This window comes from Crinia signifera, chromosome 2, assembly GCF_055691185.1.
Source record: "Crinia signifera chromosome 2, ASM5569118v1, whole genome shotgun sequence".
In the NCBI taxonomy this organism is placed as follows: domain Eukaryota; kingdom Metazoa; phylum Chordata; class Amphibia; order Anura; family Myobatrachidae; genus Crinia; species Crinia signifera.
The window spans coordinates 187,273,974-187,288,959 of record NC_139218.1 but is presented as its reverse complement, the minus strand read 5'-3'; the positions used below and the strand labels follow the sequence as shown (position 1 = coordinate 187,288,959).

The following is a 14,986-nucleotide window of genomic DNA, read 5'->3' as shown; positions in this document are numbered from 1 at the left end:
AGAAAGGGATTCAAATGGTAAGTTCTTACAAAAATCCCCTTGTAGCCACCATATTTATATGAATATGCTGTAGCAGCCATATTTATATACGAATATGCTGTAGCGCCATATTTAAACAAGAATATGCTGTAGCAGCCATATTTATATACGAATATGCTGTAGCCGCCATATTTATATACAAATGTGCTGTAGCCGACATATTTATATACGAATGTGCTGTAGCAGCCATGCTAAGATGCTGTACTGTAGCAGCTATATCTATACTAAGATGTTGTAGCAGCTATATTATATTGGTCACACTGCATGACTTCAAAAGACAAATGTAAATAATAATTTATGATCTGATGGAGAAAGAAGAGAGAATTGCCACCATCTGCACTTTATATTTTATAAAACTAGGCAAACCTTTTATTTTTTATTTGTTTACAGGAGCCCCCTTCTCCAGCCCAGAACCATTTTGAAATCGGGATGAAGCTGGAGGCAGTGGACAGGAAAAACCCACATTTTATCTGCCCTGCTACCATCGGGGAGGTGAGGGGCAGTGAGATCCTTGTGACCTTCGATGGCTGGAGGGGAGCATTTGATTACTGGTGTCGATATGACTCTAGAGACATCTTTCCAGTAGGATGGTGCTCTCTGACAGGTGACAACCTGCAGCCTCCAGGGACTAAAGGTACATAACTCTTTCCAGAGAAGTTCACTTACATAGCTGTTGTATGATATCAGGCATTCTCTGAACTCCTGGCCAACAACTAAATTATTATTACTACATCATTTCTTGGGCCAAGATGAAAACCAAACCCAATTTAGGCTGTTTTCTGACTGTCAGCCTTAACCGTTTGAGTGCCGACATCGCTGTGAGAGATGTTCAAAATATCTGCTAAAAAGGCCAGAGTCGCTCACATTTGTTCTATAAATTCAAATTAAAAATGTTGCGTAAAAAAAATGATTTACTCTATATTCTCATAGTATTCTCTATGCAAGGTAAACATTACAGGTCATTATGATGAATAAAAATGTTTTCTCGCCAATTCTTGCACCTATTTAGACAAATTTACTTGGCACTCAAAGGGATAAACACACTAAGCCAATCAAAGTTTAGACAGGAGAAGGAATCCATACAAGCTGAAAATGATTTAATTTGTTTGTCTGACTTCCTTTAATCACTGGATGACACTGTAAGGGGCACATCTTCATGGTCTTTCCTCCTATTTAATCACCTTCCAGTAATAGCTCATTATACCATACAGTTCTATCTTTTTTTTCCTTTTCTTGTAGTGGCTATTCCAAAAAGCCCAGCTCCAGCTGCAGGTATTGCCCCTGGCATCCTGCGAGGACCCAAAAACTTGCTCGCAGGGGTGCCTGGGCGTAGACGTCGAAAGCCAGGAAGGAAGAAGGGACAGCTGACTAAAGCTCTTGTTCATCAACTGACAAGCCAGCCAGCAAAACTTTGTGAACCTTTCCGTTTTCCGAAGAAGAGGGGCCCCAAGCCAGGAAGCAAGGTACTGTCTTTGAGCTTAATATTAAAGATAACATTTGATCAAATGCAGGATTTAAAATCCAGTGAGTTTAGAAAGAAAAGGTGTTTTTGTTTTTCTTGTCCTACCAAAAGGTCGACACAGGCTTATGGTTGACAGTCAAAAGGTCGTGGACACTGTATATGTACCGTATACACCATGCTTCGGGCACACTATTACATTCCTACTCTATGCCCACTTGGATAGTAAAGTATGAAAAACTACCTTTTAAAATAAAAATAAAGATCGTGAAAAACTGTGACTGTCAACTGTGCCTATGTCGACCATAAGCTTGTGACAGCGTCGACCTAAGGCGCACATACACGTTACAATTATGGTATACAATATCGCATCTCGGTTTTGCGATGAGATCTAGTACAAAAAGTATGTGCTGCACATTGCAAAACCGAGATGCGATATTGTATACAATATTGTATACAATAATTGTAACGTGTATGGGCACCTTTAGTTATGTTGACCTAGTCACCATGGACCATTAGTGGTTGACCTAGTAACATTGAGGGTAACTCCCATGAAACGCTGGGCATTCCCATATGCTAATGGTCTGCCACATGCCCTCCGCCCCCAAGGATGGATGCGTGCACCCAGCGAACTGTTTGTTCATCGTGGGTGCACGCACCCAGCGTCTGCATATGTGCACAAATGACCCTGCGCATGTGCAGATGCAAAACATCTGACCCCTTGCGAACGAAGGGGTCTATACGCACGGACCTGAATAAGGTCCACTGTCTATCCACTGACTGCATACCTTTATAAATATGTATTGGCAAAAAAATATATATTTTCCTTGACATATTGTAAAATATAATGGACCTATTTTTCCATCACAGCTCATTTTACATATTTCTTTTTGTAGAGAAAGCCACGACTTTTGCTGAATCAGGTTCCTACGTCTCCCACAAACAGTACCCCGGAGCCAGACACCAGCACTGTACCCCAGGATGCTGCCACCATTCCATGTGCTGCTATGCAGGCTCCCACAGGTAGGTTGGCATAATCCTATATTCACACAGATCGCATTGATGATTAATACTGGTTATTAATGTAAATGGACAAGCTTTCACCACCTTACCCCATTCCCTTCTACTACAAATATATCAGTAAGTGACTGGTACATTGTAATAATCCCTTAAAGTATCATGAAAAGCTTTTCTGTACTTCATTGTTTCTGTACTGTATTACATTCATTCTATCTGTTGAGCGCCTTGAGTCCTATTGGAGAAAGAGCACTATATAAATAAAATTATTATTGGTACTTGTTTCCTAGCACGGCCACAATCTTAAGTAATCGTGTCCCTTAATTAAGGGACACGATTACCCCGATGGACCCGATTTCTTTTGAAATCAGGTCCATTTTGCCGGCTAGGAAACAAAAATCGGGTGCATCGCGTCGGTCGGGACCATTAACATTGGTCCCGACGCGACCGACGCGATGCCCCCGATATTTCCATTGACTTCAATGTTAAAAAAAATTTTAACATTGAAATCTTGTCGGGAAGTTAAAATATCGGGGGCATCGCGTCGGTCGGGACCATTAACATTGGTCCCGACGCGATGCGACGCGATGCACCCGATTTTTGCATAGGATTCAATGTTAAAAAAAAATTTAACATTGAAATGGTGTAAAAATGTCAAAAAATGTGAAATGGGTCAATATGACCCATTTCACATTATAAATGTCCCCGTCGTCGCCCCACGATACACGCCAACCCGAAGCGTGGCGAGCGCAGCGAGCCCGCGAGGGGCGGCGGTACGCGTCCTCCGACCTTTTCATGCTCTACTATCCACTAGGGCGTGGAGTGAGAATAGAATAGTGTGGCGAGCGCAGCGAGCCACCGAGCCCGAAGCGTGGCGAGCGCAGCGGATATCTTCACAGTTATACGCGTCCCTTCGCGGGCTTCACAGGTGTCCGTGGCGACGCGGACAGCTGTGAAGCCCGCGAAGGGACGCGTTTACCTGTGAAGGTATCCGCGTCCCCTCGCGGGGCTCGCTGCGCTCGCCACGCTTCGGGCGCGGTGGCTCGCTGCGCTCGCCACACTATTCTATTCTCACTCCACGCCCTAGTGGATAGTAGGGCATGAAAAGGTCGGAGGACGCGTACCGCCGCCCCTCGCGGGCTCGCTGCGCTCGCCACGCTTCGGGTTGCCGTCTATCGTGGGGTGGGGTTTACGCGCTTGAATTTGGGGGGGTTGGGAATTTTTTTCATTCAATCCAATGTAAAATTGGGTCCCAGGGACCCAATTTACATTGGATTTAATGAAAAAATCGGGTGAAAAATCGGTCGGTCGCGTCGATCGCATCGCATGCGACCAAATCGCATGCGATGCGATCGACCCGATTTTTTTCAGCACGATCACCCCGATCTTAATCGGTGTGGCCGTGCTAGGAAACAAGTACCTTATTATTATTATTATTATTATAAAAGGCCATGTGAGAATTTCTGGCATGGGCTTTATTGGTTTGGAGAATCACCAAACTCCCCATATTATTGTATTGGTGGCAACAACGGTCATCCCCAGGATTTTACATTGTAAACTAGACTGTACGGATAAAGGCAGAGGAGCTGGCCATTTTACTCCTTATGGGGTTTCTAGTGGTGTTGTTTACAGTAGAATACAAATGTAGTGTATTATTTTCTGTAGTAATGGTATTCTGCAAGTTATAACTAAATTGTTAGATTCCCAATAAAAATAATTTGATATAGACACCTTTTATATTGTTTGCAAGAAAGAGGTAGAGGGAGGTCTGCACTAGATAGGGTTAAATAATTCAAGTGGGATACAGATATGGATAATGGATTAAAGATAAAACTGACTAAATCAAGAAATAATTTCTAAGGTTATCATTACACACAGACTTATGGCAGCAGCCTTAGTCTGATTATTGTAATGGTCAGATAACCTTAGAAATTATTTCTTGATTTAGTCAGTTTTATCTTTAATCCATTATCCATATCTGTATCCCACTTGAATTATTTAACCCTATCTAGTGCAGACCTCCCTCTACCTCTTTCTTGCAGTTAGTATCTAGTGGCTGGAACACCAGCTTTCTTGAGGGACACCTAGCACAGTAACAGGGGACACTAGAATTGCCATTGATATCTCTCTCTCTCTTGAGATAACAGGCCTTTCTACGATTATATTGCTGGGTAATTGATTCAAACTAACAGTATCAGGCAAAATGAGTTTCAATTTGAGGCAAGAATTGACCACCCGGAGAAAAACGACGGAAAATCTGGAGGAGATTTTTCCGAGTGAAATTCAGACTAGTGACCCACATGCTAGTTGGGAGAATGATTTCTTTAAGTTGAAATCTATTTTGCAGAAACAGACCAGGACCTCATGGGATTTAACAACGCTAGAAAATTACATAAAAAATAAAATTGTACCCAGAGGGCTCCGCCCACGAGTCTTCCCTGCATTTGAGCTTATGAGTGATAGTCTTAAAAAAGAATGGGAGAATTCCCTGCTCAAATGCTCGATGGAATTACTCCAGATCCTGGTAAAACATGATAATCTTGTATTGGAGGAGAGTGAGAGGGATTTGGAGAAAGTGAGCAAGAAACTTGAGTTGTGGGAAAAGGACAGCCAATTTCAAAAGTGTTTTGAGAGAAACAAGGAAGATCTGAAGAATTATGAGCAGACAATTATAGACCGTAAAAAAAACAAGTTTGCAAGAGATATGAAAGACTTTTCATCAGGCAGGATATTTAAATGGAACAGCAGACCAAGAACCCCGTTTAGGAACAAAACACATGAGCAGTATTCCTCCTCTGAATTAGATACCACAGTTGGTGAGAGCAGCGACCCCGAAAGAGAACAGCAAGGGGAAAGGTACCAGAGAGGAGGGTCATCTTATAATCAGCGTTTTTTAGGCGACAACCAGGCCGGAAGAGCAAAGCCAAAACGGGGAAGAGGCAGACGAGGCGCGGCAGTGGAAGATCTAAGAGGGCAGCAATTATGGGATGCGACACCTCAGCAGCGCTATCCTGTCAGGACAACACGGAGACGCTGACCCCACAAGTGACCACTCCCACCCTCTCCTTAATGAATACAAACCAGAGTGGTCCAGCTGACCTGATGATCTCCTAATTCAGATATCCAAAAATTAAAAGTGATCAATCTCTCAACACATGAGTTGAATGAAACTCAAAGGGACATTCTTGAGAAAGGACTGTCCTTTTCCCCGTCACAACATTTTGAGAGATTCAAGTGGGAACGTGATTTAAAGTTGTTTTGCAGAAAATTGATGTTAACCAAAATATTTAAGAAAACAGATACAGAGGTGGAACAACCCCCACTATCTTTGGGAATGAATGAACAAGAACAAGAAGCACTACTGGCACTGGAGGAATTAGATACAGGGGTGGCATCCAGCCCCCAATTACCCACTCCGAGTACCAGTAGACCACAAGTACAACCAAAATCGACCTTCTTCCCGAATGACACCAGTAGTCCAGAAATCCAAGTATTCATGAAGTCTGTCTCTTCTGACCTTGATCGTCTTCATTGCAATCAACATCGTCATTTTATTAAATCTAACATCAGTGCACAAGAACGTAAGGCCATCAAAGAAATACGTGACTGGCAAGATGTCTTGGTCAAACCAAGTGACAAGGGCGGTAATGTCGTGTTGTGGTGTAAGGACAAATACCTGAAAGAGGCCCATCGTCAATTGAATGATGCAGAGTGCTATAGATCTACCTTGTTTAGCCCTATGGAGAACTATAAGCTGCAATATCACAGAATCCTTGACGTGGCCAAGTCAGAGGGAACCATCACGGCTAAAGAACATCAATACCTACAATGCCACAACCCGGTCATGCCTACCTTCTACATGTTGCCGAAGGTGCACAAAAGAATTGAAGACCCTCCAGGAAGGCCGATTGTTTCGGGTAATGGCGGCCTCACAGAAAAGGCCTGCACATTCCTCGATCTTCATCTTAGACACTTTGTCCTCAATCTGCCTTCTTTTGTGCAGGACACATCAGATGTCCTGCGACGACTCCATGACATTACCTTGGAAGACAATCATTTTCTGGTTTCACTGGATGTAGAAGCCCTTTATACCTCTATAAATCACGATCAGGGCATAGAGGCGGTCAGATATTTTATGGATACAGTTAAACAGGAACCATTCCAACAGTTTCTGATCAAATTGCTACAATTTATCCTGTATCATAATATCTTCACATTCAACGACCGTTTCTATCTACAGGTAAGGGGCACAGCTATGGGGGCGGCTTGTGCCCCCACCTATGCCAATATATTTTTGGGCCAATGGGAGCAAGAGACAGTCTTCAGTGAGGAGAATGAGTTATATACCTCACATGTCGCGATGTGGCTGAGGTACATCGACGACATTTTTCTAATATGGGAAGGCGATGAAACACTGCTCCTCAGCTTCATACAAAAACTTAACATCAATAAATTCAATCTCCGTCTGACCCATACCATCAGCCAACAAGAACTGGCATTTTTAGATCTAAAGATATATAGAGACGACAACAACAACAAAATAGCAACTCAACTTTATAGAAAAGACACTGCCACCAATACCTTATTACATCAGACCAGTGCACACTTCCCTCCTACAGTCGAGAACATCCCCAAGGGGGAGTTCTTGCCACTAAGAAGAAACTGTTCGGGGGAACAACAATTTAAAGCACAAAGTAAAGAACTCATCCATCGACTTCGTGAGCGGGGCTATAGTCACACCTCTACTAAAAAAGCCATGAGAAATGCCATGAAATTGGATCGAGAAGCTTTAATTTTTTCTAAAAACAACAAAAAAGCCAAAGATTCAACTATACGTTTTGTAGGTGATTTTTGTCAAGAGTGGCGGACCATCAAGGACATAATACAGAGACATTGGTCCACTCTTCTGTTAGACCCGACATTGGCACAAAAACTGGGTCCCAAAGTGTCCATGAGTTGGCGTAGAGCCAAGAATTTGAAAGATCGCTTGGTAAATAGCCACTTTAGAAGAACTGCGCCACCACAAAATCGCATAATAGGCACTTACCCATGTGGACAGTGTAAAGCATGCCAATTTATGACAACACGTGACAACATCACAGACAGATTTGGCAAAGCTATTCAACTACATGACTACATCAACTGCAAAACAGAGGGTGTAGTATATTGTATATTTTGTGGCTGTGGACAAAGATATGTCGGCATGACGACACGTCCTCTCAAACAAAGGGTCCTAGAACATGTAGGGACCATCCGGAATGGGACAACGGATTTGAGAAACCACAAAAAGATAACATCGGTCGCAAGACATTTTGTGACCAAGCATGACAGCTCACTCAAAGATTTTCAAGTCTGTGGATTGGAGAAAATCGGTCTTGGTATTAGAGGTGGTGACCTCACGCAAGCCCTACTCAAAAAGGAAAGTCAGTGGACATTTGAGTTGGGGACACTAAATCCCACCGGGATGAATGAATACATTAATTATGGAGTATTCCTCTCATAAGCCCATCTGATCTACAATTTATTCTTTCTAATCTTATCTTTGGGTTCCCTTACAATGCAAACGAATTAGAATCCCATAGAGCACAATTTATCTCACGGGTCCTCATCTGCAATATATTCTTTATTTTACTCTTGGTATCCTCCAGAATATAAATCAAATCAGAATTAAGAAGGCAAGATCTCTAAATTCAGGGAATCTCGACTTAATCACTAAATAACAAAGTTGTATTTCCATGTTATAAACTAACGCCATACAAGAGCCCACCCAATGTAGTTATATACTAATACTACAGAGAGGCATGCACCACGTGCAAAATCATCTCCTTTCAGAGACCCCTCTATTATCATCTCCACCCACTGACCCAAAAAGCACTAGTATAGATGAATATTTATTAATTTCATTTTTTCCTTTCCCCTTCCCCCCCCCCCCCCCTCTCCTCTTTCCCTCTTTCTCCCTTTAAAAACCTTCCTTCCCCCAGTCATTTTTCCTTTCTTTTTTTCTTTTATTCCTCTTCTTTTCCTTTTACCTTTTCCTTTTTCTTCTCTTCTTTTCCCTTCACTGTATTTATGAATTAGCACTAGATTGGTATTTTTATTGCATTTTGTCACCGGTTTTTCACTTTTTCACTCACCACAAATTTATTTTTTATAATAATTTTCCCTTTCAGTGCCAACAGGCACCTTAATATTTCTATTATTACACACCTGACAACATTGAAGGTTGTCTCTTATCACTTACTCTTTATATCACACACAATCACCATAATGGATACATAAGGGTTCAGGATTGCTGGTGCAGTAGCATCAGTAGGAAGGGTGGTCACCAAAGATGCGGGCAGGGTGCGCATTAGCACCTTCACAATTAAATAGAATAAATAACAACAAAAAAATCTGTTGAATTTGAAAGAGAATACAAATATAATATATATGAAAAAATACCAATAATCGAAAAACACTAATAATCAAAAGTATAATCAGCAAAAGTGCATACCCGTATGGATAGGGTCATGAGCTCTCCAAAATCATAAATAAATTAATGATATGTAGTATAAAGAATTCTACATGGGCAGGGCACTCAGGCGTAGGCATGATCATGCAACAATTAGGATAATAAGTAAAAAACTAAAAACAATAATATAAAAAATAAAAACACCCCAAAAAAACATATAAAATAAAAATTAACAAAAAGTTTTTCACGTTTTCTCTGAAAGGGTATGTACCTTTAATTGAGCAGATATTTTAAGCATGAATTTATATGTACTTGTAAACAGTATGGTAGCACACCAATCAATTGAGCAGATATTTAAAAATGATATAAGTATGAATTGATACGCACTTGTAAATAGCATGGTGGCATGTCAATCACAAGCAATGCAGCAGCAATACGATATCTGATTGGTTAGGCACCAGTATAAAGATCTACTACAGAGCAGCTGAGATACGCTGCCTGTGTGATCAAGCTCCGGCGAAACGCGCGTCACAGATTCGGTCACGTGGGCACACGTGACCGCTTGAGCGTTCTCCTGCATGAAAATTCAGAGGACCCATTTACGGCTCCAGGAGACCTCACTGATCGCAGGACTGGTAACGAGGGACCCTTTCCGTGTGGAGCACCACTACGCCGGCTAGCCGGCTGGTCTCCTGACACAGGACAGCGGTCCTTCGATTCACTTATTTAACTATTTATGGCATATGTGTGTGATACCTGCTTTTTCTCCCTTTAATGTAAACTTGATCCCGTTGATTGTTGGGCGCATTTAATTATGATATGGCTAATATTTGTGACAGTTAATTAACGGTTTGCTATTTTAATTACACCCTGTTCTCCTTCCCTGCTTCTGAGCGCTATAGCTGCGGGGATTTCACAAACATTTAATAGTGTCAGCATACGTGCACATATATAGCTTTATGCTGGGCACCGAGTAGGGCACGTCCTGGCACTTAGAATAATTCAGTGTACAATTATAATCATCTGCATGCGCTATAATTAAGGACCAGAGTGTATAACCTGGGCACTGTCTTGTTTCTTTGCGCAGTTTAGCTTCAGAGCTGGTGAATTTTATCTGATTACATTAGGGTTGTCTATTGAATTGAACCTGTACATATGGAGTGACTTTTGGTTTTGGCTTTTGTTTTTTTGCATGGGAGTGTGCTGCATCTATTTGAGCATATGGGGTGTGTGTGAGACAATTTGTGAGGTAAAGGTGCACCAGTGATTGACATCTTACAAACTTACTAGTCCTCTATAAATTGCTACTATCACCTCAGCTGGGTTAATTAAGCTACTAAAATCTGCTACTATGTATAACAGGTCTGCCACATAGGTTGATTTGTAGCTATTTTACAATAGAGTGGAAAGTTACTAATTATTGCAAACGTGTGAGGCATAGGTCTTTGATCTTATAAACCTCTTTATAAAAACTGCCACTTTCATTTTGGCTAGGGCAATTAATTTGTTAAACCCCATTCTGCTCACCAAATATAAAATTTGATAAAATTTGTTATAATGTGTGACAGCAGGTCTGTCACATAATTTGATCTGCAGCCAGTCTTTACGTAGTGCAAAAGGTACCAATAATTGTATTAAATGTTAGTCAAGGGAGCTTTCTGAGAATAAAAAGCAAAACACTGCATATATGCCAATAATATTTTGATAATAACAATAATTTTTTGGTGTGTGCTGATGTCATTATTATTTTTCTATTTTTGAAAATTTTGAGTTACGCTGACCAATGATTATAATCCTTATCTCAAAATCAATTGAGATCACACTGACACTGCCTCTTGGTTAAAGGCATTAAGGATATATGACGGTCAGCCCTCATATTTTGTGTATATATATGGGCATTTACGCACACCAATTTGATAATCCTGCATCAAGTCAATAAATCGCCGAATAGATTCATTGCAAAATAAACCAGTAACTTTGGTTACTAACTTAAAACACTCAGCAAATATATTAAAAAATACACACTAAAAAATCAGAAATTTAAAAATTATATCTTTATTGAACAACTTTTGTGATTAAGATATTAAGAGTGCACCCCACCCGAGTTTCTTTTCCTTTTTGTTTTCCTTGTTAAACCTTTTATATTGTTGCCTATATATTCTTGTGGTACAACTGGACACACATTGTAGCACATTAGTCAGGAGACACTGCACAGGTATCACTTAAGTAGACCTATTAAAAATACTGTTTGTACATTTATACTGTACGTTCTACTTGTACATTTTTGTCTTTTAGTTTGCATTTACCTGAACAAGAATGGAGATTCTGGCCCTCACCTTGACCGAAAGAAGGTTCAGCATCTTCCAGACCATTTTGGACCAGCACAGGCATCTGTAGTTCTCCAACAAGCAGTTCAAGCCTGCATAGACTGCGCTTACCACCAAAAAACAGTCTTTGGCTTCTTAAAGCAGGGCCATGGTGGGGAAATTATATCAGGTGAGAGTGCTGAGAGATTTTTTCTTTATCCCATACATTTCTCAATATATTCCTAGTGCACTACCCAGGGTCCCTCTGCTAATACAATTTGTTGTTCTCTTACAACTTATTTATTATTTTAATTATGAGACATAAACTCCTTTGGGCACAAATTTATATTGCACTTTATAATGACTGATGTATCTGTCACTTGCTCTAAGTCAATCTGTTGTAAGGGAAATTACAACTGTGGCAAGTGCATTAACAGATTTTCCTAATGCATGCCCTAATCACCATTGGCAATGCTTGCTTTTGATTAGGTTAAACTCCCCTGGAACTTTCTGGGCAAAGCAATTTGATTGAACACTCTAAGCTTGGTTTTATCTTTCCTTTTAATGGTTTATACCTGCTTTCTTTCATAGTTCTGGCTCCAGAGTTTAATGAATATCACTATTTCTTGTAGCCGTATTTGAGAGGGAACAGCATACACTGAACCTTCCAGCAGTGAACAGTATTGGTTATGTCCTTCGTTTTCTGGAGAAGCTTTGTCGGAATCTGCGTAGTGATCACTTATTTGGAAACCAGCCCTTCACCCAGAATCCTGTGCAGCAGGCAGGGTCATATGAGAATGACCGGTATTTGACGGGTAAGAATAAAGCACAGTACTTTCTCCTACACACATCAAGAAGAGGTCTTTAGCATAAATACTGTATTTCAATAGAGTACCAATGACACTGGTTTTCTTGGGGGCTTTTCCCCCGCAGATAGGTGTAACTCTGAGGGCAGCCTCCATGGCCCAGGAAGAGGATCCAAGAGATACACAAGTGAAATACCTCCATACAATGCTCCCTTATGTCCCAAAGTACCAAAGAATGATTGTCATGCATCAGAAGGTGAGCTCAGGACACTGCTCTGTTTTCATATTCATTAACATTCTTTATACCTGAATGAATTAAAAAAACGGTAACTTGCTAGACAAAGGCACTATATAAATACACAATAGATTATGTAATAACTTTTACAACCATGGTTTGTTTTTTCTTCTCTGAATCGCTACAGGAGAAACGTTCCTGCTAGATGCTGGCCTCCCGGCATCAATGGAGCAGCGCCTGGGTCCTGCAGACTCTCCAAGTAGCCCCAACACATGTAGAGTCTCCAGGGAATATCGTTCTCCTGCATATCGGAGCCTTCATCAGATGACTAGCCTCTCCGGAACAGTGCGGAGGCTGAGCTCTGGTGGTGAGTTTAACAGAAAGTCTAATAAATATATATAGCTTAGAACAATGTGTCATAGTAATGATAGTGAATCTGTCATAACGGTGTTTTGATGTGTATACGATGGAAAGGTTTAATCTCAGCGGTAGAAGTTTACATTTAGAAAAGGATTCTGAGCCAAACTGGGACAGTTTGCGTAACATTATACTCTGGGGTCATTAGAAAGCCAAATAGATACAGATTGTGTTTTTGTTTTATTTATTAAACTGCATAGTGAGCAAAGTAATGTATTATAAATGAAACATGTTTCCCCTTTGCCTCTAGAAATATCTTATTTTTACATTTATTATCCAGGCCTAGCGCTACCATTAGGCAGAGGGTACCCGGGGCACTGCTCAGACAGCCTAATACTTAAATTGAGTATGTCTCTGGAAGAGACATTGTTATTCTACTTTATGCTGACTGTGGCTGTGGGTATTGTTTGCTGCTGTCCCTGCACTTTCCTTGGCCTGGCCCTGTGTCTGACCGTTTCATCAAAAAATCTTGGTGCTACAGAAAGCCAGGACTGACACCCCATCCCTGCCCTCTCAGCCAAGCACTGAATCAGACTGAGTATTTTCCCACAGAGCAGTGACCACAAACTGCTCTAGAAGTAATGGGATGGTTTGTTGTTCCTGAGCAATAAGAAGGCTCAATTTGTGCTGCTTATCAACCCATTGGCTGTCACTGACACTGTAGACTTGTGTGTGTGTGTGTGTGTGTGTGTGTGTGTGTGTGTGTAGGAATAGCCTTGCAGGGAAGTGATGCAGTCATTAGGTCGGCACAAGAAAGGTAGACAGGCAGAAGATCGACAGGGTCCTTAGGTCGACCGGTGGAAGACAATCCAGAAAGCGGACACTGTTTTTTTGTTTGTTTGTTTGTTTTTTCACTGTGGTTCCAGAACAGGCGGTAGTTCATGCCCTACCACCAACTAGGGTATGGAGGGACAATACAATAGTGCAGTGCGAGCAAGGAGCTGCTGTAGACGTAGTAAAAAAAAATAATAAAAAAGTGTCGAAGTAAGGACCCTGTTGACTTTTCAGTGTCGACCTAACGATCCATACCCGCAGGGAGGAGGGGAAAACATTAGCAATCAATCTAGCTAGTTAGACCAATGTGCAGTGGAAAGGTGTCAGATTAAATTCCTTATTACCAGTAATTTTTCTTATTCAGCCATTCACATCCAAGGTATTCAGGCCACAAGGGAAAAAAAGAGAATTTTCTTGGTTACCATCAACATGTATTAATGTATTATTGAATGGTCAACCACCACTACGACTCACCTAGACTGGCTAGGAGAGGTGCACATCAAGGTTTCTTTTATACGGTCATCAAATTAGGCACATATGGAGAAAAACTCACCTAGGGTCAATGCCCTATGTACATCCAAAGGTTTCTTTTTCTAGAATGAAGTACACACCGGTACACTTGCAGCTCCTCCAAGGTAAAAAGTTCACTACACCCTGAGGAAGAACTGATACAGTCTGAAACGCGTTGGTGTTCTTAATGGATTTTATTCAGGACTCTGACCACCATTCCCTGTAACATCTGTGGACTTACTGCCCCTGACTAGCCCCCATTCCAGGTGAGGGATTAGGACGTGGCTGTATTGGTGATGTGCAGTCTCCTGTTTTATCAATAAATTGTGAACTTTTTACCTTGGAGGAGCTGCAAGTGTCCCAGTGTGTACTTCATTCTAGAAAAAGAAACCTTTGGATGTACATAGGGCATTGACCCTAGGTGAGTTTTTCTCCATATGTGCCTAATTTGATGACCGTATAAAAGAAACCTTGATGTGCACCTCTCCTAGCCAGTCTAGGTGAGTCGTAGTGGTGGTTGACCATTCAATAATACATTAATACATGTTGATGGTAACCAAGAAAATTCTCTTTCCCTTGTGGCCTGAATACCTTGGATGTGAATGGCTGAATAAGAAAAATTACTGAGAAAAATCCTGTGAATAGCGCTGTGGGGATCCACTCCTTGTTGTGTATTGCATGTAATTTTGGGTTTGGTAGCCCTAATTAGTGTGATTCTCTAGCAGCTGTTCCGTGTGAGCGCAGGCTGTTACCAATCCTTTTGTGATTTTCTAATTCCATATTACCACCTACAAGGTTTTCCAAAAAAGAACTACGCCGTGCAACTGTTCAGTGATATTGAATAAGTAATCCACCCATAAGCTATGCAGGCAGACTTGGAAGTCTTTTTGAATGAGACAAGTAATGTGCGAAACACCATAGACTGCCAGATGGTTTTAAAAAAGGATGAAGACACCAGACATTTGGAGTGTG

The 14,986-nt window shown here is 41.2% G+C and overlaps 1 protein-coding gene across 5 annotated transcripts in view; it reads left to right on the top strand.

Annotated features, from left to right (window-relative positions):
* The window catches only part of SCMH1 (Scm polycomb group protein homolog 1), a 51,459-nt gene that overhangs the window by 27,350 nt on the left and 9,123 nt on the right, over positions 1–14,986 (top strand). For 4 of the 5 annotated variants that reach the window (XM_083173368.1, XM_083173367.1, XM_083173370.1 and 1 more), the window contains 7 exons: positions 430–673; positions 1,279–1,502; positions 2,395–2,521; positions 11,262–11,462; positions 11,905–12,087; positions 12,206–12,334; positions 12,501–12,680. In XM_083173368.1, the coding sequence (XP_083029494.1) occupies positions 430–673; positions 1,279–1,502; positions 2,395–2,521; positions 11,262–11,462; positions 11,905–12,087; positions 12,206–12,334; positions 12,501–12,680 (1,288 nt within the window). Of the gene's footprint in view, positions 1–429; positions 674–1,278; positions 1,503–2,394; positions 2,522–11,261; positions 11,463–11,904; positions 12,088–12,205; positions 12,335–12,500; positions 12,681–14,986 lie in introns of those variants that run through there. The other variant, XM_083173371.1, reaches the window with a different exon arrangement.